We start from the raw sequence: 24,125 nt of genomic DNA, 5'->3' as shown, positions 1-24,125 counted from the left end.
AGAAAGCATGTCTCCCAAGACACATTCCTGGAAGCAGGTCATTAAAGCTGCTCTCGGTTTAAAATCAACCAAATGCACAGATATCAGGTAGAAAAATGAATAATTCAGTCAAATGCTTGGTTCTTTACTGACTTGACATCAAATATTTAGATACTTTTTGGGGAAAGCTCATTTGTTACATCAAAATATTTTTGTCACTTGGAATTGTGCTGGGAAAATGGAAAAAAAAAAACTGTCTTCATTCTGAGGGAATGAATGTGTATTAGTTTTCGTGGCTAGAAAGAATGCTCCTAATTTAGTGAAAGAAATCCGTTTAATGTCATTTCCATGGAGAATTAACAATAACATTTTATGTGAGCCTAGGAGAAAAGCAACAAAAAAAAAAAACCACTTCTGTTTACTCAGGCTTTCGTAGAATGACAGATGAAACATTTGTCCGAGGAATATTTAGTTTGTAGCGGATGTAGATTCAAAATTAGCAATGTGAAGAATACTCCATTTGTAGACAAATTTCACTGGTAAATGAAAACTAAATATTTTAACACAGGCATTAGAGGTAGAAAGAGGAGTACAATACATAATCAAATTGCTTGTATTTCCCCTCCTCTATACCTGCATTCTCACTGGATAATCACTGCTTTTTCAGCTAGTTTACCCTCAAAAAGAGGAACATCTGTTAATTTTGCCTGGTCAACATCTATTCTCTATTCTTTTTGTAGAAACACTGATTTTTGCTTGAGAGATCATCTGCTCTCTCTCCCACTCTATTTGAGGTGCAGCTTTATGCACCCACCCTCTCTGGGGGTGTGTGTATAATCTAAGCCTAGAAAACCACTTCATCCAATCCCTCAGTTATTGCTTCAAGGATGGGCATGTGACTAGTTGATAAATCAGAGAAAATCTTGAGATTTTTGCTAAAATTAATGTAAAGGAGAAATTCTCTCTTTATTCTGACCTGTTGAACTGGTGGGATGGGTTCTAGGTACTATCTCGCCACCCCTGGTAAGAAAGCCTACCTGAAAGGAAGACCAGCCAGACACAAACCAAAATTGAGATGTAGAGATAAGAAAGGAGATAGATAAAGAGAGTAATTTCTGAACACCTACATAAAGGTGTACTCAAAGCTTTACCATTTGGGGTTTTTTCAATTATAGGAGCCAACTATTTCCCAATTTTACCTTAACTAATCTGAATTAGGTTTTTGTCACTTAAACTGAATTCGTCCTAATGGATAATCATCTTTCTTTTTTGCTGGCTATCTGAATTTTTACTCATCTTTGGAGATGTATTTGAGGACAATGAGTCCATAAGCCTTCCTAGGCCATCCTATCCCAGAAACCTCTTCCTCCTCAGAACTCTAATGCATTAGGGTGTTTTCTCACTCATTTGGCTTAGTGATGCCTCTTGCATTGTAAACGCGTTGAAAATTATTGATGCTTCATGTGTTGTGGCTTATCTCTATAGCAGAGTTGTGCTGCTGACGTTGATGTCGAAAATTAATCAATTTTCACCAGGCGCAGTGGCTCACGCCTGTAATCCCAGCACTTTGGGAGGCCAAGACAGGTGGATCACGAGGGCAGGAGATCAAGACCATCCTGGCTAACAGGATGAAACCCCATCTGTACTAAAAGTACAAAAAATTAGCCTGGCATGCTAGCACACGCCTAAAGTCCCAGCTACATGGGAGGCTGAGGCAGGAGAATCTCTTGAACCCTGGAGGTGGAGGTTGTGGTGAGCCGAGATTGCACCACTGCACTCCAGCCTGGGCAACAGAGCAAAACTCTGTTTCAAAAAATGAAAAAAGAGAAAAACATTCAATTTTCTCTGTGTACATGACTCATCTATCAAGAAGATGCTAAGCTCCCAGAGGACAATGTTATCCCCAACCACCATGCCCTTACCCCACCTCAAATCCCAAAGAGTTTAGAGTTTATTGCCTAAGTTTTCTCAAATCCATGTGCAAAAATCAAAGATGAGTTCCGTTGATTACACAAGTATATAATTTGTCCTAGTAACATAAAATCTTGTAAGGGCTCAGTTTTTTATAGTCTGCCTTCCTTAGTTCACAAGTGAAGAAATCATATCTTTAGGACCTATAAGAAATTAGTGAAGGCAAAGGGGAACTGACATGTTTTGATTACTCACAATATTTTAAACAACATCCTTGGGACTTTACATATATTTACTTGGCTTTTTCTTCCCAGTAGCCCTGCAAATTCTTATTATTCCTATTTTCAAAAAATGAAGAAATGAACTCAGAGAGGTTAATGAATTAGTCTAAGATCACATCCTAGTAAATGTATACTAAAGTATATGTATTCTTTTGTCTTTGTATTCCCAACATCTAGCACAGTCTCTGGCATTTAAAGGGCACTATAAAGTATTAAGCAAATAAAGGAATGAGTGAATGAACAAATAGCAGATTAAAGTTCCAACTCTCCATCATACCATGCCACCTTAAAACAGGAACATAGCCAAAATAATTTCAAATATTTTTGTCATTTTTTACACTGAATCATTTAGGATTCTCCATGTGGAAATATTGGTATTTCTAGACTTCAACAGCACAATTCTGCTACAGAGATGAGCCATAGCAAATGAAGCATCCTACTTAAGTGCTAAGACTTTTGGGTTAGAAGAAAATCTGGATACAAATCCTGTTTACTCACTCCATGCCATTGGATGAGTTGCCTATGTCTCAGATTACTCATAAATAAAATTGGGACAATGACAGTATCTTCCTTGCAATATTGTTATAAGGATTAAATAAAATTATGCCTAACACAGCATAATAATATTTTAATAAGATTATTTACTGTTATTACTGTAATATTTTCTTGTAAAGTCTAAACCAATATTCTCATGGCCATAAAAAGTTGGTAACATACAGGCTATTACATTTTTTTAGGTATTTTTAACAACTTAGGTGTGATTTTGAATATTAAGAAACACACAGAAATATCACTTATTACTAGATCAACAGATATTCACAGGAGAACTCTCATAACTAAAAGTGACCAATATTACAACAAAATCAAGCTTTTCACATGTAGGACACTTTCATAACCATAAAGAAGTTAATAGCCTCATCATCCATCTAGTTACTCAAGTCAGAAACTGGAAATCTGAAACACACACAATCTTGCATATGTACACGTCAGTAAATACCTTCATCTCTCTTACTTAACACTTCCAAATAATTACCAAGTCTGCTAATTATATATCCAAAAGTATCAAATGCGTTTTCTTATCTCTATCACCTTTGCCACTGATTTTCTGAAGTCTTCAATAGCTCTAATATGGAAATTTTTGCTGTATGCCAAGTGCCAGATTAAGGAGGCTTTAACGAGGGTTGAAGATTTGGAAATAGCAAGAAGTGACTAGGTTTTGAAGATGTTTTGATAGTGAAGCCAACAGGGCCTGCTAATAGATTGGATGTGGAATTACTAGAGAAAGAGAAGAGTTATGGAAGCCTCTGAAACTTTTAGATGGAGCAAGGGTTCATTGGTGGTTCCTGTCCTGAGATGGAGACACATCTAGAGGGGCAAATCAGGCGTCTGGGCACAAAGCACCAACTCCAAAACACACGAGAATTTCAACTAGGATTATTGGTTTGCAAACAATAAGAAAAGTTGAATGACCAGAGCAAAGGCAGAACAAACACTAGTGCAGCTCTGGGGTCTTAGAAAGGTGGTCACGGACAGACCTCTGGGCACTGCCATGTGAAAAATTCAGCACCAGGATATTATGATTCACAGTCTAGCCAAATAAGAACAAGAATTAGGATGAAAAGGCCGGGCGCAGTGGCTCACGCCTGTAATCCAAGCACTTTGGGAGGCTGAGGTGGGCGGATCGTGAGGTTAGGAGTTTGAGACCAGCCTGACCAGCATGGTGAAACCCCGTCTCTACTAAAAATACAAAAAATTAGCCGGGCATGGTGACACACACCTGTAGTCCCAGCTACTCGGGAGCCCGAGGCAGGAGAATTGCTTGAACCCGGCAGGTGGAGGTTGCAGTGAGCCAAGGTCGTGCCACTGCACTCCAGCCTGGGCGACAGAGTGAGACTCCATCTCTAAATAAATAAATAAATAAATAAATAAATAAATAAATATTTTAAAAATAATTAGGATGAAAAAATGGAAATAGATTAACACTTATTAAGAACTTCCTAAGGGCCAGGCACATTTCCAAGAATTTCTGTGTGTGATCTATTTAATTTTCCAACAAGTCTGTGAGAGAGGCATTGCCTTTATTTCCATTTCACAGGTGGGGAAATTAAGTTACCCACATTGCACAGTAAGTGGAATGGGGATTTGAGTCCAGGTAATCTGACTGCAAAATCATATATAAACTTAACTATTATGCTGCATATCTCTGGGATCTAGATGGAGCAGAGTAGACGTTTAAATTGCAGGAACAGAAAGGAAAGGAAGGTTGGGATGACTACCACAGATCCCCATTACAGAAAGCACTTAAGGTAGAAGCCACATTTTGGGATAAGTCTATGCTGTGTGCCCTCCAGGATCTGGTATTGGAGCAGGACCTGATTTCTGAGCCGCTGACAGCCCATGGGAACCATTCTGTGGGCCCAGGAAACTGAATCTAAATTTTCTGTTTGTTTCTTCTGTGGCAGCTTATAAACCCAGCTATGTAAAGATAAGAATTTTCCGTTTTCTGCTTTTAGCAGAAAAGTAACACATTTATGGGTGTGAAAGTGCTTTGCATTTTAGAAAAAAAAAGTCATACTATGAAAATAGAAAATTTTTTTCCTTTATTTTATTAAAAATATCATTGCAGTCAGAACTTGCACACCTGGGTTTCTCCCACATATTTTGCAGTGGTGGAGGAGCCATTTCTTTCAAGAAGGTCATTGTGAGGGCATTATTATTTTTTTTTTTTAATGAATCACTTCTAATAGACTTTGCTTTAACTTTCGAGCTGGTAGATGTGTAGTTGAGGCGTCTGTGTGTACCTGAGAGTTAACATATGAGTACAGAGCGATGTGAGAACTCCACTAATTTATAAGCTACTTGATTCTCAGTTTCATCATTTTCCCAAAAATGTTTGCAAAAACTATGAGGAATTATGAAATACAAACCAGCCTTATGCCAATATTCCTCATTTCTAGGGCCCAGCCTTTAATCTTTCCATTTTATTTGGGGCTAGGAGCCCTGATTAGAAGATAAGAGGGTCTGGAGAGCCCAGAGCAGGGTGGTGATGCTTGACTGAGTGGCTCACATCAAAGGACAGCCTTATTCCCAAGTGCAAAAGACAGAATCACAGAGCTCTGCAGGACTCTGACATGTTGCTAGGTGATGACCCAGCCTTTATTGGAAATACTCATACACACCGAACCTTTGTTCCAGCTTCTACTCAAGGTCATATTTTTACATGTTAACAGAATAAACCAAATCTTAGGTGACCAGTTTGGAAATCTTACCAATTCTTACAATTCTTATAATCAATTCCAAATGAATTGATCATAGTCCAACGACGTCTTTAAAGTATCTCTAAATACACAAATACGACATCAAATATTCTTAGGCTAGGATTTTCATTGCCAATATTATTTTCTGGAGGTGTATTAGTCATTCATTCATAATTCAGACTACCAAGGAAGCATCAAATGCATTAAATCAATTAAACTACCACATATTGGAGCGCCAGAACATCATATTCAAGATGTATACAGATTCAGGCTCTAACTATATTTCTATATTTGTAGTCTGAAATACATACATAGGTGCATATACAACAAATTGAAAAAAAAATCACCAAATATGAAGTGAGATGGACCTGGGTTCACTCATCTGGTACTACTGTTAACATACAATGTAACCTGGAGGAAGTTATCTAACATCTCTGAGCTTCATTTGCTTCACTTAAAAAATAGGGAACATAATAAAAATAGCAAAAAATACTGAGCAATTATCACTATGTGTGAGATCAGGATAAGTGTTTCAGAGGCATAATCTCATTTAATTCTCAAAGCAATTTTATGAGAAGTAATATTATCTTTCCTTTGCAGATGCGGAAACTGAGGCACAGGGAAGTTGAGCAACTTGCTCAAGGTCATAAAGCTAGAAGGAGGCGCAGCCAAGCATGGGCTTGTTTGACCTCAAAGCCTACATTCTCGCCACTGCTCTAAACTGCTTATTCTGTTGGCTTGTCATAATGATTGAAGACAATGTACATAAATCACAGAGGGTAAGACTCAGCTCGTAATACGTCCTCCATACATTTTAGCGAACACTATTAATAAACAACAGATAAATCAGTGCTTGGTTTGATTAAATTATATATGATTGTATTTCTTCAGTGAAATTGTTGGTTATGCATTTCTTACAAATAATTCACAAATAGTTATGAACGTCTGTGTTGCAGCAGGCATTTTGCTCACCACGGTGGACCTGGAGGTATGTGAAACAGGCACTATCTCTGCCCTCAAATTTAACATGTGCAGGTTGCTGGATTGGACTAAAGGCCTGAGGAGAACTATAACAATCTCCTAGAGGGAACAGTGATTAAACATGGATCAATTGTGCCACCCATATAGCCTTCCTACTTACTGATCACGAATGATAGCAGATCTTAGCAAGTATAAATCAACAAGAGGAATTCAATGGTGCTATTCACTACTATGAAGCTTTTCATTTTGCCTCTTACTAAGATTTCAAAGATATTCTTGCCCCCACACACAAAAACAAATACTGTGCAATCTCACTTATATGTGGAATCTGAAAAAGTTGAACTCGTAGAAGCAGAGAGTACAATAGTGGGTGCCATGGGCTGGGGGTGGAGGAAATGGGAGATGATCGTCAAGGGTACAAACTTTCAGTTATAAGATGAACAAGTTCTGGGGCTCTAATGTACACGATGGGTGGTGATGAACGTTTTCATTAATTTGATTATTGTAAGCATTATGCAATGTATACATTTATCTAATCATCATATTATATACCTTGAATATATTTGACCTTTATTTCTCAATTAAATATTTTAAAATAAAATATATTTAAATTTGAAAAATATTTTTTCAAATTGTATAAATACCCATGTATCATTTCCATTTTCATTCAATCCGTAAATAAGCTTTCTCAGAAGTTTTACATTTCTAAAAACTTGAATTTGGGGCTCTTTGGCTCAAAGCACTAGCGTCTCTCCTAAGCAATCCTATTCTGAGGCCTATCTTTATGTTTAGGATCCTAGCCTATGATTTTATAAAAACAACCGACCAAAAAAATCCCTCCAAGATGCCATTATTATAGCTAATTGCTAATGTGTATCCCTCCTGCCCCGCCCAATTTATCCAGCAGCTTCTCTTTTTTGTCAGATGTCAGATAGATCCCAAATGCTAAATCTGTCCTCTGGGCAGGCGAACAATTATACTGCCTATTGCCTCTTCTTCCTTTCGTTATTCTGTCATCAATTATGCTGTCCACAAGGGATTCTATCACATGAGGGTCTGTTAGCAAGAGCTCAAATACATGTAGCAGCTGTCTATTTGCAAATACAGAATGCCATGAACACATGGTACAGAAGGATGCTTACTTTTATATGCTTGTATCTTCTCATTTACATTAGATTATCCATTATCCTTTTCCCTTTCAAATGCTCCATATATAGTAAATAGCTTTATTTTTCTCTTCTACTAAACTCCACTGCAATAGAAATAACTAAAATGTTAAAAAGTATCTCAGATAGCCAAATCATCACAGCACAAAAAACAGCTCAAGCTTTCAGTAGCAGTAGAGATAATATTAATCATAATAGCAGCAGAATGAGCAAGTGTTTAGTTGTTACTACATTCCAGGCACTTCCCTGGCAACTTTACGGTAGTTCCTCATTTATTATTCATAATTACCAGATGACATGGTAGATGTCATTATCTATGCTCTTTATAATGTTCCTAGGTAGCATACTTGTGGTTTAAACCCAAATCTGCCTGACTCTGCCTCCCTCCAATTTTACACTGAGAATGAGGGAGAAGAGAAAGGCGGGATGAAAGGCAGGGGGAAAAGTGGACAGAGAGAAGAGAGAGAAATAATGGAGCAGAACATCTTCAATTCTTTTTTATTTTAATTTTTATCATACATTTACAAATTACAGTTATATTTATTTATGGGATACAAAGTGATGTTATGATTTTTGAATACAATGTGGAAAGATTAGGCTAATTAATGTCTCTATCACCTCAAATATTTGTGATTTCTTGGTGATGAGAACATTAGAAGAAATTTACTCTCAGTGATACTAAAATGTACGGAAGTCAATGATTAGCTATATTCACTATGCTATGCAACTGATCTCAAAAAAAAAAACAAAAAACTTATTCCTCCTGAGACTTTGTACCCTTCAACTATTACCTCCCTACTCCTTTCACTCCCCAGCCTCTGTAGCCACCATTCTACCCCCTGCCTCTATTAGTTCAATTGTTTCAGGCTCCACATATAAGTGAGAACATGTGGTATTTGTCTTTCTGTGTTTGGCTAATTTCACTTAGCATAATGGTCTTCAATTCCATTCATGTTGTCACAAATGACAGAATTTCTTCTTTCTTTATATATACTGTATTTTCTTCGTAATCCATTAAACAAACGTCTATTGAGCACCTAGTACTGGCTGCGCATACCATCTACTTGTAACACAATTTCCTTGCCTTAGAGAGGCATGTTTGGCTTAGAGAAGTACAATCTCCAGCCAACAAGCAGTCTCCACCTTAAGGACAATAATCAATATGTGCCAAAGTGCTGAGAGCACAGGGAGAGAGTGGGGCTCTGTCGAGGGAACTGGGGGAGGTTTCCCAGATAAGGTGCCTTTGAGCAGGAACGTAAGCAAAGCGTGAGTGTTCTCAAGCTGACTGAGGGTGGAAAGTTATAGGAGGCGGAGGTCACAGCAGGGTGACATAGCAGGGTGTCAGATGGAGGGTGCCCAGGGGGACTGAGTGCTTCAGCAGCTGCAGAGGAGGATACATGTGGAAGATTTTGAGAGGTAAGAGCAGAAAGGCAGGTAGTCTGACAGCACATTGGGATGGACATTAGGAGAGGTGGTAAGGAGGGCAGAGGAGGGGGCAGGTGAGGAAATATGAAACATGGGTCTGCCAGTGCAAGTGACTTCATGCAGCATGTATTTGAGGTTATCATAAGTCGTTGAATCGCGCACAATGTTTTGTTCAGTGCTTTTTGTTCTGACTGTAGATTATGCTAATTTTGATGGAAAGAAGAGATATACATATAATGGTAAGGGTGGACCTAAATCAGAGCTTTGGGGTCTAGGAAATGAAAGTATAGCAGGCCGGGCACAGTGGCTCATGCCTGTACTCCCAGCACTTTGTGAGACCGAGGCAGGCGGATCACCAAATAAGGCGATCGAGACGATCCTGGCTAACGCGGTGAAACCCCATCTCTACTAAAAATACAAAAACTAAGCCGGGCATGGTGGCGGGCGCCTGTAGTCCCAGTTACTCGGGAGGCTGAGGCAGGAGAATGGCGTGAACCCGGGAGGCAGAGCTTGCAGTGACCCGAGATCATCGTGCCAGTGCACTCCAGCCTGGGCTACAGAGCAAGACTCTGTCTTAAAAACAAAAATCAAACAAACAGAAAAAGAAAGTATAGCCTGAGAAAGCTAGGAGCTTGGGTGGAGAGGGAGCAAAAGCATTTCTGAACTGGAGACAGACACTGAAATGCAAGGCAGGTGGCATAGAGACAGGTGGGCTATTCAATTGTACACCAGGCATCCCTGGGGCTGGGTATCAGGCAAAAGATCAAAGGATGAGATGAGAAGACAAAATGATGCCATCATTATTTCTGTCTTTAAAAGTAATCAAATGGGCCAGGCGCAGTAATCCCAGCACTTTGGGAGGCTGAGGAGGGCCAATCACTTGAGGTTAGGAATTTGAGACCAGCCTGGCCAACATGGTGAAACACTGTCCCTACTAAAAATACAAAAATTAGCCGGTCATGGTGGTTTGCGCCTGTGTTCCCAGCTACTTGGGAGGCTGAGGCAGAAGAATTGCTTGAACCCAGGAGACAGAGGTTACAGTAAGCCGAGATCCCACTACTGTACTCCAGCCTGGGTGACAGAACGAGACTCTGTCTCAAAAAAAAAAAAAAAGAAAAGAAAAGAAAAACCAAAAACTAAAACTAAAAACAAAATGATGAAATGCTTCAAGTGGGAACAAAAAGCACATTTGAACTGACAATATATCAATCACCACAACACAGTCTGAGAAAATATTTTGATGGCCAACCGCAACAAAATATTACTGGGACTTGGGATGCTATTACATTGTTCCTTGGATTAATAATCTTCTTTTGTGTAGAAAGGTGTGTCTTGTCAGTCAAACTTTTCTTGATCTGCCTGCTTAAGGGTAAAATAGACCACAACATATGTCTTTAAACTGTCAGATCTGGACTCTTCCTGTAATCTCTCCCCATAGATAAGAAATGGGATTTCAAAAAAGGGAAAGAACCCTTTGTATCCTAAATTTGTCAGGAAATTCTTATCAAGAATATACCTCTACCATAGTACTTATAATATAGCAGCAAAAAAAAAAAAAAAAAAAATACAAGTTTTTATTTGTTGTTCTCTGGGACAAAGTTTCCAGTGGAATAATAGAGTCAAAAGATACTGCTTATGACAACTTATAATTAGACATTGTGCAGTCATCATTAAATCAACAGAGCAAGTTTTTACTTCAAGGTTGCCATCTCCTACTTCTCTGTTGCTATAGATTATCATTTCCAGTACATACTCTTCAAATGGGAAAGCAGTGGCCAGGAACAATGGGGTAGAGATAAAGCTGGCAGTGCAGGTTTCCAGGCAGCCCTCCTGGAGTGCAGTAAAATCCCCAAGGCCATGATAAAGTTCAGTGTGAAGAGTCCAGACGGGTGTCATACAGACCTGGGGTCCAGTCTTAGTTTTTTATCTTAATAATTCTAGGACATAATATGCACAAAGCACTTGGCCGAATGCATGGCACACAGTAGACACTCAATGAATAGAAGCTGTTATTGCCGCAAAATTATTTTTTGAAGCATGAAAAGGAAAAGCCAGAGTCCAAGTATGGCAGAGCTCCTCACTTCAAAGGCATAAGCATTCCTTTCAAATGTAAATCCTTTTGCCAACTTCTTATGAATATTTAGGGTCTAAAACTTATCTAAAACGATCATTAGTACAATAAGGTAGTATTTTATATGTCATTTTCCAGGACTGCTCCCTTTTTCCTTATTATTATTTATATGATAATATAAAATGTAAGACATTAATAAATAGAAACTATAGATTTTTGGTCTTACCATTTTTGTCTGCTCTCCTCAGTATCTGCAAAGGGAAAAGGAAAAATTTTATCACCATTTTAAATAAATATTGCAGTGAACATCACACTTATACATAATTTATTCATAATTAAATAAAATACATTCTAATTTTAAGTAAAGGTTTCCCAATTGAGATCTTTCTTTATAATATCTAAAACCTGAAAAAGACCCAAATGTCCATGGATAGACAAACCATGAATGGACAAATCAACTGTGGTATAGCCATACAAGAGAATACTACTGAACAACAAAAATGAATGAGCTATTGATACACACAACAACTTGGATAGAACCAAAAAATAATTAGGCTGAGTAGAAAACCTAGATGCAAAACAATACCTACTTATAATTCAATTTATATAAAATTCTTAAAAATGCAAACTAATCTGTAGGGACAGAAAGCAGATTAAGGTTCCTAGGAACGGGCAGGGCAGAGAATGGTGGATTACAAGAGGATGTGAGAAAACTTTTGCAGGTGATAGAGATAGTTATTATCTTGAATGTGGTAATGGTTTCATATATGTTAAAACTCATCAAGTTTATACTTTACATATGTGCACATTAATGTAAGTCACTCATACCTCAATAAAACTGGGATTCAACAAAACATAAAAGAAAAATAATACATCATGGGTAAAGAGTAACCCACATGTCTATGCTATATCTACTTTATTTATACTTTATTAATCATATTATCTTGGATGTATTTTAAATTGTCTTGATGTATAAGATCTATTTGGCCATCCGGTACCCATTACTCTTTAGTAATGATTTCTAATGTTCTTCTGGAAAGCCAACCTTTCCTACATGCCTGGCCTAGGTGCTCCAGTGCTGGGAAGGGCACTTATGTCTGACAAACATGGTGTCATATCCCTCTGGTCATGGGACTGCTCAGGTATGAGCATATTAGGGCCAGTGAATGACAGGCCATGGTTTTGCTTGAGTGTTTAGGAGAGAGACATATTCTACCTTCTGCTGACTTTGAACCTGGGAACATATAGGCAACACACTCCTGTCATTCATTTTGTTATTGGATATATTGTAGGTTGAATTGTGTCCTCCAAAGCCAAATGTTGAAATCCTAATGCTAAGTATCCATTAATGTAATAGGGTTTGGGAGGAAAAGCCCTTGATAAAATCCAACATTCTTTCATGATAAAAACTTTGAACAAACTAGGCATGGAAGGAACATACCTTAAAATAATAAGAGCCATCTATGCCAAACCCACAGCCAACATCATACTGAACAGGCAAAAGCTGGAAGCATCCCCTTGAACGCTAGAACTAGAACTGGAACTGGAACAAGACAAGGACGCCCACTCTCACCACTCCTATTCAACATAGTACTGGAAGTCCTTGCCAGAGCAATCAGGCAAGAGAAAGAAATAAAAGGCATCCAAATAGTAAAATAAGAAACCAAATGATCTCTCTTCACTGATGGTAGAATCCTATACCTAGAAAACTCAAAGACTCCACCAAAAGTCTCCTGGGACTGATAAATGACTTCAATAGAGTTTCAGAGTACAAAATAGAGGTACAAAAATCAGTAGCATTTCTATGCAGCAATAACATTCAAGCTGAGAGCCAAATCCAGAATGCAATCCCACTTACAATAGCTACACAAAAAATAAAATACCTAGGAATATATTTAACCAAAGAAGTGAAAGACTTGCACAAGGAGAACTACAAAACATTGCTGAAAGAAATCATAGATGATAGAAACAAATGGAAAAACATTCCATGCTCATGAATTGGAAGAATCAATATTGTTAAAATGGCCATACTACCCAAAGCAATGTACACATTCAATATTATTCCTATCAAACTACCAATGTCATTTTTTACAGAATTAGAAAAAACTGTTCTAAAATTCACATGGAATGAAAACAGAGCCTGAATAGCCAAAGCAATTCTAAACAAAAAGAACAAACCTGGAGGCATCACATTACCTGACTTCAAATTATACAATAAGGCGGCAGTAGACAAAACAGCATGGTACTGGTACAAAAAACAGATACAACAATGAAACAGAATAGAGAACCCAGCAATAAAGCTGTACACTTACAGTCATCTGATCTTCAACAAAATCAACAAAAATAAATAATGGGGAAAGGATTCTCTATTCAATAAATGGTGCTGGGATAGCTAGTAGGTCATATGCAAAAGAATGAAACTGAAGCACTATCTAATACTATAGACAAAAATTAACTCAAGATGGATTAAAAATTTAGATATAAGACCTCACAATATAAAAATCCTGTAAGAAAACCTAGAAAATATCATTCTTTACATTGAGAAAAAAATTCGCCTTGAGAAAAAATTTATGACTAAGTTCTCAAAAGCAATTGCAACAAAAACAAAAATTGACAAGTGGGACCTAATTAAACTAAAGAGCTAGAGCACAGGAAAATAAACTATCAATAGAGTAAACAGAGAATCTAAAGAATGGGAGAAAATATTCACCAACTATGCATTCAACATAGTACTAATATACAGAATCTGTAAAAATCTTATTTCAAAAAACAAAAAAGAATCCCATTAAGAAGTGGGCAAAAGACATGAACAGACACTTCTCAAAAGAAGACATACAAGTGGCCAAAAAACGTATGAAAAAAACGCTCAACATCACTAATCATCAGAGAAATGCAAATCAAAACCACAATATGCTATCATCTCACACCAGTCAGAATGGCTATTATCAGAAAGTCAAAAAAACACAACCAGATGCTGGAGCTGCTGCAGAGAAAAGGGAATGCCTACACACAGTTGGTGGGGATGTAAATTAGTTTAGCCTGTGGAAAGCAGTTTGGAGATTTCGCAGAGAACTTAAAACAGAACTACCATTTGACTCTGCAATCCCATTACTGGGTATATATCCAAAAGTAAATAAATCATTGTCCCCAAAAGACACATGGCACTTGTATGTTCATTGCAGCATTATTCACAATAGCAAAAATGCTATATCAACCTAAGTGCCCATCAGTGGTCAACTGGATAAAGAAAATGTGGTACATATACATCATGGAATACATAACAGCCATAAAAAAAGTACAAGATCATGTCCTTTGCAGCGACATGGATGCAACTGGAGGCCATTATCCTGAGTGAATTAATGCAGAAGCAGCAAACCAAACACTGCATAGTCTCACTTGTAAGTGGGAGCTAAACACTGGGTACACATGAACATAAAGATGGCAGCAACACACACTGGGGACAAGGGTTGAAAAACTAACTGTTGAGTATTATGCTCACTGCCTGGGTGATGGAATCATTCGTACCCCAAATCTCACCATCATGCAATATACCCATGTAACAAATCTGCAGATATTCCCCCTGAATCTAAAATAAAACTTTAAGTTATAAAAAGAAAAGAAATAGGGTTAAGATAAAATATAACTGGATTGGGTGGTCCCTAAGTCCAATGACTGGGGATCTTACAAGGAGAGAAATTCAGAGTTGCAGAGATAGAGGATAGAGACCATGTGATCAAAGAGGCAGGTATTGGCGTGGTGCAGCTGAAAGCCAAGGATGCCAAAGTACTGACAGGTGCCATCAGAAGCAAGAGAGGAAGCATGATACAGCTCCCCATCTGGAGCCTTCCCAGGGAGCATTATCCTGCTAGCAGCTTGATTTCGCCCTTCTCACCTCCAGAACCGGGAGAGTACATTCTATTGTGGTAGTTTGTTACAACAGCCATAGGAAATTAATACAATATATAACCTGGAAAGAACCAACACCCAGGAAAGTAGTGTTCAGAGACTTAGAGAAAATGGGTCCAGATGGCACTCCCTGAGTCTCTGATTAAGTAATCTTGATGAAATGATCTCTGCTTTTTCATTACAGGAGCCAATACATTTTTTTTTTTAACAATCTCAAAACAGTTTGCATTATTTTTTCTGCTAGCTGCAATGAAGTTAGCCCTGATAGGTATGCTAGTAGAAAATAATCTGGATAACATACTACAGCGCTATGTTATATACAGTACCAAAGAGGATGCCCCACTAGCACATTGCAAAGACAAACTTTAATTACTTGGAAGGGGCCTTTGAGGATGATTTTTTCCCTAAGTAACTTGTAGTTATAGTTAAATAACCAGAGCTATTCTTGTATTTAGATCGTCACTTTTTGCTGGCCAGCTTGAAACATGAGCAATCGTTTTTATTCCCAAGTTGTCTGTTTTACTGCATTCTACTATAAAAACATTATCTTCCTTTCATTCTGCCGACTTCACGGAAATGAGGTATAGATAAATCTAATCATTGCCACAATGTGTTTTAAGATACTAGTATTACTATTAAAGATCTCACCCATGAAACTTTTCCAGCAACAGGTAGGTATCATCACCCAGACTTGCATGCAGAAGAAGACGGTCCTCCTTTTTCACTAAATTGATGTAATTACTGCAGGACAACTGCTTTCAATTGTAAGAGCTATGCTTAAAGCAAAATGAGACCCAGATTCTTTTTCCTCCATAGAGTTAATTGCTAGAGGGGATTTTGAGGATTCATTCCCTGATCACAACTAGCTTCTTCCTGTCCTCTGCAACCATGGAGCCCCAGCTGAGAGTCAGGGAGACATAAAACACATCCTATTTCTTACTTTTGATTCATTCTAAGATTCTATTTCAAGCTGTATTTTGTCCTCAGGAATTCAAAGTAACTAGAATAGGATAATCACACACCACAGAGTTGGACCCAGGACTTCTGTTCATTTCATTTCATAAAGAACAATCTCAACTAGCATTTAGCCTCTGAAAGATGAAATAAAAACAGCAGTTTTTGTTATTAAGACAGTTCTTGTAATTAAATATGAACAGAACTGTCTCTGCTGCAAATTTTGCCTCTGATCCCACAGACTAATGAAAAATGTACTGCGGATGAGAATCAAGGTCATTATGTTATGGTACCTGAATAATCTGTGTCAGCTGATCTTAAGGTTGCCACCATTGGATGGATGGTAAATAAATTTAAATATTATGGTCAGGCTTAAAATTTGAAGACAAGTAATACTGTGTTTTTGCTACAATTTGAAGATTATCAGATAGATTCCTTTACTTCAAAAATATTCTTTGATGGCCTCAAGTAAAATTCCTTATTCATCACTTTGTTATTGAAGGCAGGTGTTAAAATGTAAATGTTGTCTTTGAAACATTAAAAAATGGACACAATCATCATTTACTGAACTAATATTTCTAAGTGCCTCCTACCAGGAATCAGGTTAAGATTTGATAATGAGGTGAAATAGTCCCTTGGTAGATTCCTGAGAAACTGGAATATAGGCAGGGACTCAGGACTAATCCACAACATGGAGTCCCACCACACAGGGTTGGCAGGAGTCTCTCCTACTAGAACGCCTGGGGTTACCCAGGTGTCTCAATCATTAGACTACCTGGGGTCAGACAGGAGTCTCTCCCATTACCAGGGTGGGTGGACCCAGACTTCGAGCAGGTAGTTTTACTACCAGGCCACTGGTTGCCCTGAAACTGGATATGGGGAAGCACGTACTGAAAGATGGATGGAGAGAAGGAATCAGCGCACATATTTTCATCTTCTCAACTTTGCCCACGGTAGGCCCAGTGTGGGAAAACAATTTTTAATGTATGATAACAGTAAGACTAAGTGTTTTTTTAATAATTATTTTATTATTTTTTAAAGTTCCGGGGTACATACATGTGCAGGATGTTCAGGGTTGTTACATAGGTGAACGTGTGCCATGGTGGTTTGCTGCACCTATCAACCCATCACCTAGGTATTAAGCTCAGCATGCATTAAGTTTTTTTTCCTAATTTCTGCTGGTTCCTATAACTACAAGAGTGACATCTGTACTGCAAATGAGGGTAGAAAATGATGAGATTAACTGTCATTCTCTGAACTGGACAGTCTCATTCAAATGAGCAAGTGTGTGTGTGTGTGTGTGTGTGTGTGTGTGTGATGAGGTGAGATGGGAGGTATGTGGCTATCAGAGTTCAGTGACAGAACCATTGCATCTGGAAGACTCGTTCTGTTTCAACAGTCCTCTATACATCTCACACGTCCTACAAATGAGCATCTATGGGGCTTCAGAATTAAGTATCGTTGTGAAGAGAAACTATTTTTTGTTTTCACCAAGTTCCTGACCATCTATGCACTGTATCTTGCATTCAGAGTGCACATGAGTGTGCGTGCTTAGATGAAGGAAGGAGGGGAAGACAAGCAGCCTTCACAACCTTCCAGCCTCATTCCCACTTCAGCAGTGAAATGGGGGACAGTCACTTCCCTTCCAGTTAAAAATAAAAGGAAAACTGATGGGAAAGGAAAGTGGCATTGGGTGGGTGAAGTTGCAACTAATTTCATTTGGGAATTTCTCTTGCTTTTGGGGATGAGTTGAAGGTTTGTTTTTCTCCCTTTGCACAGTAGCAGAGTTGATTAATGTAATGACTCAAAAGAGGAGACACATGCTACATGGACTAGTATTCCAAACTAGAGTTCCTCTTCTGTTAGCTGAATTGCAGCAACCCGGGAAATGATAGTTCATTGGTGTAAAAGGAAAAGCAATAGTCATCCCCCGGTCCTCTGTGTTGCCAGGACCCAGTTGAGTCCCTCTCCTGTGGCTGGCAGGCATGCTGTGTGCAAATGCTCGCTCCAGCCTCAATGCACTGGCATACGTTGGCACCAGTGCTAGGTTTTCTAAGCCTCCTGTCAGTATTCAAGAGTATTTATGATGAACCGATACTTAATTCTGTCATATTCTAGCAAGACAATTCTATAAATTAGATTCATGAAGAAACAGTCCCTGCATCAGTTTGTGAATTTAGCTACTGTTACTGTCATTTAATGCACTCAGTGTGGAACACTGAAATAACCATAATATTTCAAATTTATGCAACACTTTTTGCTTTGTTTCCATTTTCCAAACTATGAGCTCTTATTTCATACTCACAACAGCCTAAGAAAATATCATAGCCATTACTATTGCTGATTTGGAGAGGATACGGAAGGAAAAGCCAACAGTTGTGGCAAATTTACCTCTGATTTTCTTGTTAAAATCTGTCTCTAGTTTCTAACCAGCTGGTCATGTGTATCATGTCATTAATAGTATTCTCAGTAGCAGTTTAAATCATTTCTTAAATGATTGATTATCCCAGTGACATTGCAATAAAAAGCACTGCAAATCAAAGTTTTCCTCAAATTTGGAAATTATCTGTGTGATACAGACGACACACAGATAATTACCTGTTCCAGTTTGGAACAGGCAATATCTATCATTTATTTATTATAATATGAAGAGAATTTTAAAAGTAATCTTTCTTGATAGTGCCACTAGAATATATTAAATCTAATAAAATAAAGTTATGCATGTATAGTTCACATTATATTTTGCTAAAAGTGGTATGATCCAGAAATGAATAATTCACAAATCCCTAAGTAACAAATCATTTTTTGTATCACATATTTCACCAGTGTTAGATTTTTCACAAAATAACTCAAAGAAAAGTGTAAACAAAATCTTTTCCATTCGAGACAAAATCCAATAGCAGATATTTTTCTAGACTCTAGCATTTTACTGACAAACAAGCATGTCAACACCTCTCACAGGGAATCGGTTTCATATTTTTATTTTTAAATCCCTGAAATATAAAAGGCAAGAGCACCCTATTCATAGACTAGAAGTTCCTTTAGTACAGGGACCTGATGCTATTTGTTTACAGACTTGGAAACAATCATGCATGCATAATAAAAAATGAAATTTTAATTTTCTCTTCGAAAACATTGCAGTTGAATACTTAAGCAATGACTGGTGTATGAGTCAGGAGGATGACTTTCCATATGTATAGTTTTAATCCATTCATCTCCACAGTATCACCAGGGTTTGTTAACTGCTTTTTAAAAAGCACGAGGAAGCACTTGATCTCAATGGGGGACAGAGTGAAGATCAGGTCAGAATGAATGGAGGCCCCACTTGTCCCCTTTGAATCAACTCCATGGCCCCTTAATTGTCAGCCTCATAACTGACATGATTTCCAGGGGCCTTGACTTTTCAGGCATGTTGTGGTGCCCTTCTCTTCTCCCAGCTTACATCCTCAAGGGCTTTATGGCTCTGAACAGCATACTTGAATAAGATCAGCCTGTTAAGCCATGAGCACTAATAACACCACCTGATTGACCCAAGCCAGGCAGAGATAAATGCTCATGAAGGATAAGGTACTTAACTGTTTGATTGGGTGGCTGAATAGGAATGACCACACCTGAAATTTGGTGGGAAGGCGATGACCAGCTCAGAATGCCTGGATCTCCAATTGGAGCCACCAGGTGATAAGGGGTGAAGGCTGCCAGTACACACAGTTGAACCTCGCTTCTATCATTTGCCTTACAACAATTTGAATTATTGTTAGGAGCTTCTTTCTCTAGAATTAAAAACAATTCTAGCCAATCCATTCAAAATAAACTTGGGAGAGCTCCTCACATCCTCCTATCCTCTTTATCTCTGCCTCACCATTATGATACTAATAATTTGATTTCCTCATATTTTCATCTCTCCACAAACAAATGTTACCTGGTTTCTGGCCCATCTCCCACTCATTTTGATTTTAATAAGAAAGGATAACTCAGAGAAGGGTAGAGGACAGAGCATATAGCGCTCCTCCATGTCCTTTGACATTTTCTGTCATGTCTAAACAAGAAGCAGCCAGAATTGTCCCCACTGAGCTAGGCACGACCTTCGGCGACAGCATGACAACTGAGGGGCTGGGAGAGCCCGGAGCCCGGCAAGTAGCTGAGAGAAACCCCAAAGCAGAGAAAAGAGATGGGCAACAGAGGGAAAAATACAGAGAAAAGAAACAGCAGGAAGGAGAGGAAAACAAAATTGAAAAATAAATAAGAAATAAAAGTGCTGTAAAGATAGAAGCCACACCATACAGGGAAAAAAAAAAAAAAAAAAAAAAAAAAAACCAGCACAGAAGAAAAAGAAAGGATGTGATCAGATCAGAGTAATGAAGGCAGGCAGTCGACACCGAAGTGAGAAATAGGACCAAAGGGAAAACAGTCAAAAGCTAGAATTGATGGAGATGACAATAGTAATTAGAACTTAGAGAGGAACAGAGAAGGAGAATATCAGGGAAGAAAAAGGGAAAATAGAAGAGGTGGCAGCGACAAAAAGAATCATTATGAAAATCATCTTTCCCCTTGCTGTAGAAAGAAAAACAAATATGTTCTAAGTAATTGTTTTCCGAGGGGGTATGGGGGAGGATGACGAGGGCATCTCATTCTCTACTGCTTCCCTCGCTGGGTTGCTTGAGAGCATCCACGAGGGTGGAGGCTGCAAATAGGGCGCATTAGAGATGAGTTGGGACACTGTCCCCACCTCACCCCCCTACACCTTGTGCCTCTTTAAAATGTCCTATGCACTCAAATGTCTGTTGTATTTGCAATAGTGTCTCTACGAAATCCAGCCTGTTGGAAAATCTAACTTTTGTAATTTTCTTAAGGGTGTTAAGCCACAGGCTGCAGGTCTGGGACAGCCCTAGCTGCAAGTTAAGGGACAGTCGTTCCTCCTGCATTTGCATCAGTGGTTTTCTGGAGGGAAAGGAGGTAGTTCTCGCCTGTGTTCTGGGGACAAAGCATTAGCTGATCAGCACCTGAGCCGAACCCCTTCCTTTCGGGGAAAAGAAAGATGCTGTGAAGCAACCGCCCAGCTCCAGCTGTCTGTACTTACGTCGAGGAAGATCGACATGCCCTTGGAGAGGTGCAGAGCAGAGCTGAGCTCCTCCGAGGAGTTGTTGGAGGACGGCGATGTCTCCTGGGAATCCTCCATCCTCGGGAGCCCTGATCGCCGCGGGCGGAGCGGGGCTAGGCTGACGCACCGACTCTGGCAAGGGCGCGGCCGTAGCTGTTGCTTCGCCGCCGCCCGGCTCGGGATCCTGGTGGATGTTCGCTCCCGCGCGCGCCTCCCTCCGCGCTCCCAGCGCTCGGTGTCCCCCCTCCCTCCTCCGGCCTCCGCTCCCACGCGCTCCAACTCTCGCCTCCCCCTTCCCGCGGCTGACGGCGTCTGGATGGGTGTCATCCTCGCACTTAGCAACGCGCGGAGGGGAGCGGGCTCTGCCCCAGGCAGGGCCATCGACCACGGCTGGAGATAACCTGGGGGCCCCTGCCCGCCCCACGAGGGCCCCAAGTGCAGGGATGGAGGAGGGCATCGGGACAGACAGAATAGGCGAATGGCAAGGCGTTTGTCCTGAGCAGCCAAAGAGCAAAGTAAGGACGCCCCCAGCCTCCCCCCAGAGCGGATGCCATAAGTAGGGAGGAAGTCAAAGAGGTTCTACCTGCTTTAAGTCCCAGTGGCCTCTCTGCCTGACCCTCCCCAAAGGCGGGGGCGGAGTTCATGGATACCAGCAAGCGAGGAGCAGCTGGTTTGGTGTAGGGATTAAGCCATTCGGTGTTTTCTTGCGCTGTAGGGACTTAATCTGTAAGCCTCACTTTTCCTCATCAGTTAAATGGTCACGCTGGTCTCACCCCAGAGGGTTCTGAGGCTTACCTGTGGCGGTGCTATGAACTCTACCTAGAGTAAGCTTCCTTAAAACGTTTGCTATGGGGCAAGGATTGTTAGGTGATGTTCAAACATGAAGTTTTCCAAAGTCACAATAAAGACGAAGTCCTAATCTGTGTACCCTAATAATTACGAGGGTAATTATTCAGTATTTGAGGGCTTCTGCGAAGGCTGTAAAAATAGGAAGTTGACCACACCTTTCATCAGGAGAGAGATCCAGTTTATTGGGCATCTAAAATGTGTATGTGTCAGTTACAAACTTGAGCTGTCTGGGAGCAAGATAAGGCAAAAAAAGAAGGAACCTTGTCTAAACAAGACTCTGCCTCTACCAGTGAGGATCTAGATCTCCGTTTTGTGGCCTTCGGAGAAAAGTAAACACGTTCTTTCTATAAGACAGGCCCACACACAACCAAAATGCTGATCAACATGTGAGTGTCTTAAAGGCATGTAAAATGTGCTAGGGGTTTCTTAGGAGGGACAGGTTACACTCTGGCTGTCGGGACCAATAAAAGCTTGATAAAAGAAGCGGTATATGAAACGGACCTTACAAATCACCGTACTTGATAGAAACAGAAGGAAAATACTTCCAGGCAGAAGGAAGAGCGTAAGCAAAGCATGGCCCCAGGAAAGCACATGGAAGCTGGAAGTAGTCCACTGGGGATTCCTGTAAACATACAGAATCCCAGATCCGACCTGGGCTTTCCAAATCCCAATACTAAAGTACTGTCTAGTCCAGGAATCCAAGTCCCCCTCACCCTAATGATTCATACACAGTTGCTCTGTAGTAGGGTCAGGACTAGGGTGTGGCAAGTGAGGCCCCTTGAGCACGGAATCTAAGGAGACACTTGCTCTCAATCCCTATCCTGTGCTTGCATGATCCTGAGAGTGACTTTCTTAAGTTTTGCACCCTAGGTGTCTCATTCACTTCACCCAAGTCCCACTGCTGCTTTGTAGATGGGTGCTTACAAGAAAATGAATCCAGTTGTTCTCAACTCTGCCTGTACATTGGAATCACCTGGGGTGGGTGGTAACTTTAAATTGTGTCCACAAATTCATTGACATTCTTCCTATAGAGAAGTGGGTCCCCTCCCCTTGAATCTGAAAGACTGTGACTGCTACAATGGTGGAACAGAAGTGATGCTATGTGCCTTCCGAGGGTAGGTGCATAAAAGCTTTTGCAATTCCACTTTTTACAGTGGATTTGCTCCTAGACTCTTGAACTTCTGTATAGGAAGTTTTTCTACCTTAAGCCACCATGCTTTGAGGAAGCCCAAGCTATATGGAAAGGCATATGTAAACACCTGGCTTACAGGTCTAGCTAAGCAGAGCCTTTGCATTATCCCAGCCTGAGCAGCAGCAATGTCAATGAGGAAGCCTGCAAATGACTCCAGCCCCCAGCTCTTGCAGACATCCCTAGCTGTGTGAGTTGTCCCAGCCAAAACCCCGGATATCGTGGAGTAAAGGCACACTACCAGTGCTGTGCCCTGTCAAAACAGTTGGCCCACAGAATTGGGAGCATAATAAAATGTATACTGTTTCATACAAATAAGTGTTGGGGTGGCTGGATTTGTAACAACAGATAACCAAAACAAGGAGCTAACCCTCCCTGCACAAACACACACACACACAAACCAAACTGATGCCTGTGCTTCATCCTCAAATTCACTTTCAATTAGCATGTGGTGGACCCAGTGGATTGTTTGAAGATTTCTATGTGATTCTGATGTGCAGCAAGGATTAAGAATCACCAAACTTAACTGTGCTGTACATACAGTACAGGAAAAAAGTAGAATAAAATCTCAGAAAATAGGCAGAGGCTACAGGATGAAAATCTGTGAAGCCCAGGGACAGAACTCTGGACTTAATTAGGTAGAGACTTAGAGACATTAAACTTAGGGGTGAGATATTGATTGGAGCTGTGCTTTAGGAATATTCCATCTGGCATCTTTATGTGCATTTTCCTCATTAACTGCAAATTTCCTTACCTGAATTGTGGGAATAGACCCTTTCTTTGACAACTGTGCATCAAAATAAATACAAAATCATTTAAAAAAAACATACTGGTCAACTCATCAAATGGACACAGGCCATTCAAATCACTGAAGGAGAAAAACCATGAGAAGGAGGGGGGCTGTCAACTATGAACATCAAGTTACTGAATTTATCAAAATAGCATGTTGTTTATTCCTGCCATCAGATGAAGAATTGAATAGGTTTTTCTGCAACAAGTGCAGTTTAAGTCCGACCCCTCTAACCCAAATTGTGAGGGTCCCTCAGGCCTCAAATTCA

General features: G+C 39.8%; 1 protein-coding gene across 1 annotated transcript in view; it reads right to left on the bottom strand.

The window, feature by feature from the left end:
* Positions 1-21,427, bottom strand: part of NECAB1 (N-terminal EF-hand calcium binding protein 1) — a 174,659-nt gene extending 153,232 nt beyond the window's left edge. The window contains exons 1-2 of the mRNA XM_003902951.5: positions 21,009-21,427; positions 11,298-11,322 (exon numbers count right to left, since the gene is read on the bottom strand). Coding sequence (XP_003903000.1) covers positions 11,298-11,322; positions 21,009-21,410 — 427 coding nt within the window. The 5' untranslated portion in view covers positions 21,411-21,427. The remainder of the gene's footprint in view (positions 1-11,297; positions 11,323-21,008) is intronic.
* Positions 21,428-24,125: the final 2,698 nt, after the last annotated feature.

Source organism: Papio anubis, chromosome 8, assembly GCF_008728515.1.
Source record: "Papio anubis isolate 15944 chromosome 8, Panubis1.0, whole genome shotgun sequence".
Lineage (NCBI taxonomy): Eukaryota > Metazoa > Chordata > Mammalia > Primates > Cercopithecidae > Papio > Papio anubis.
Note: the sequence above shows the minus strand (reverse complement) of the source record. Positions and strands in the feature narration are given on the sequence as shown.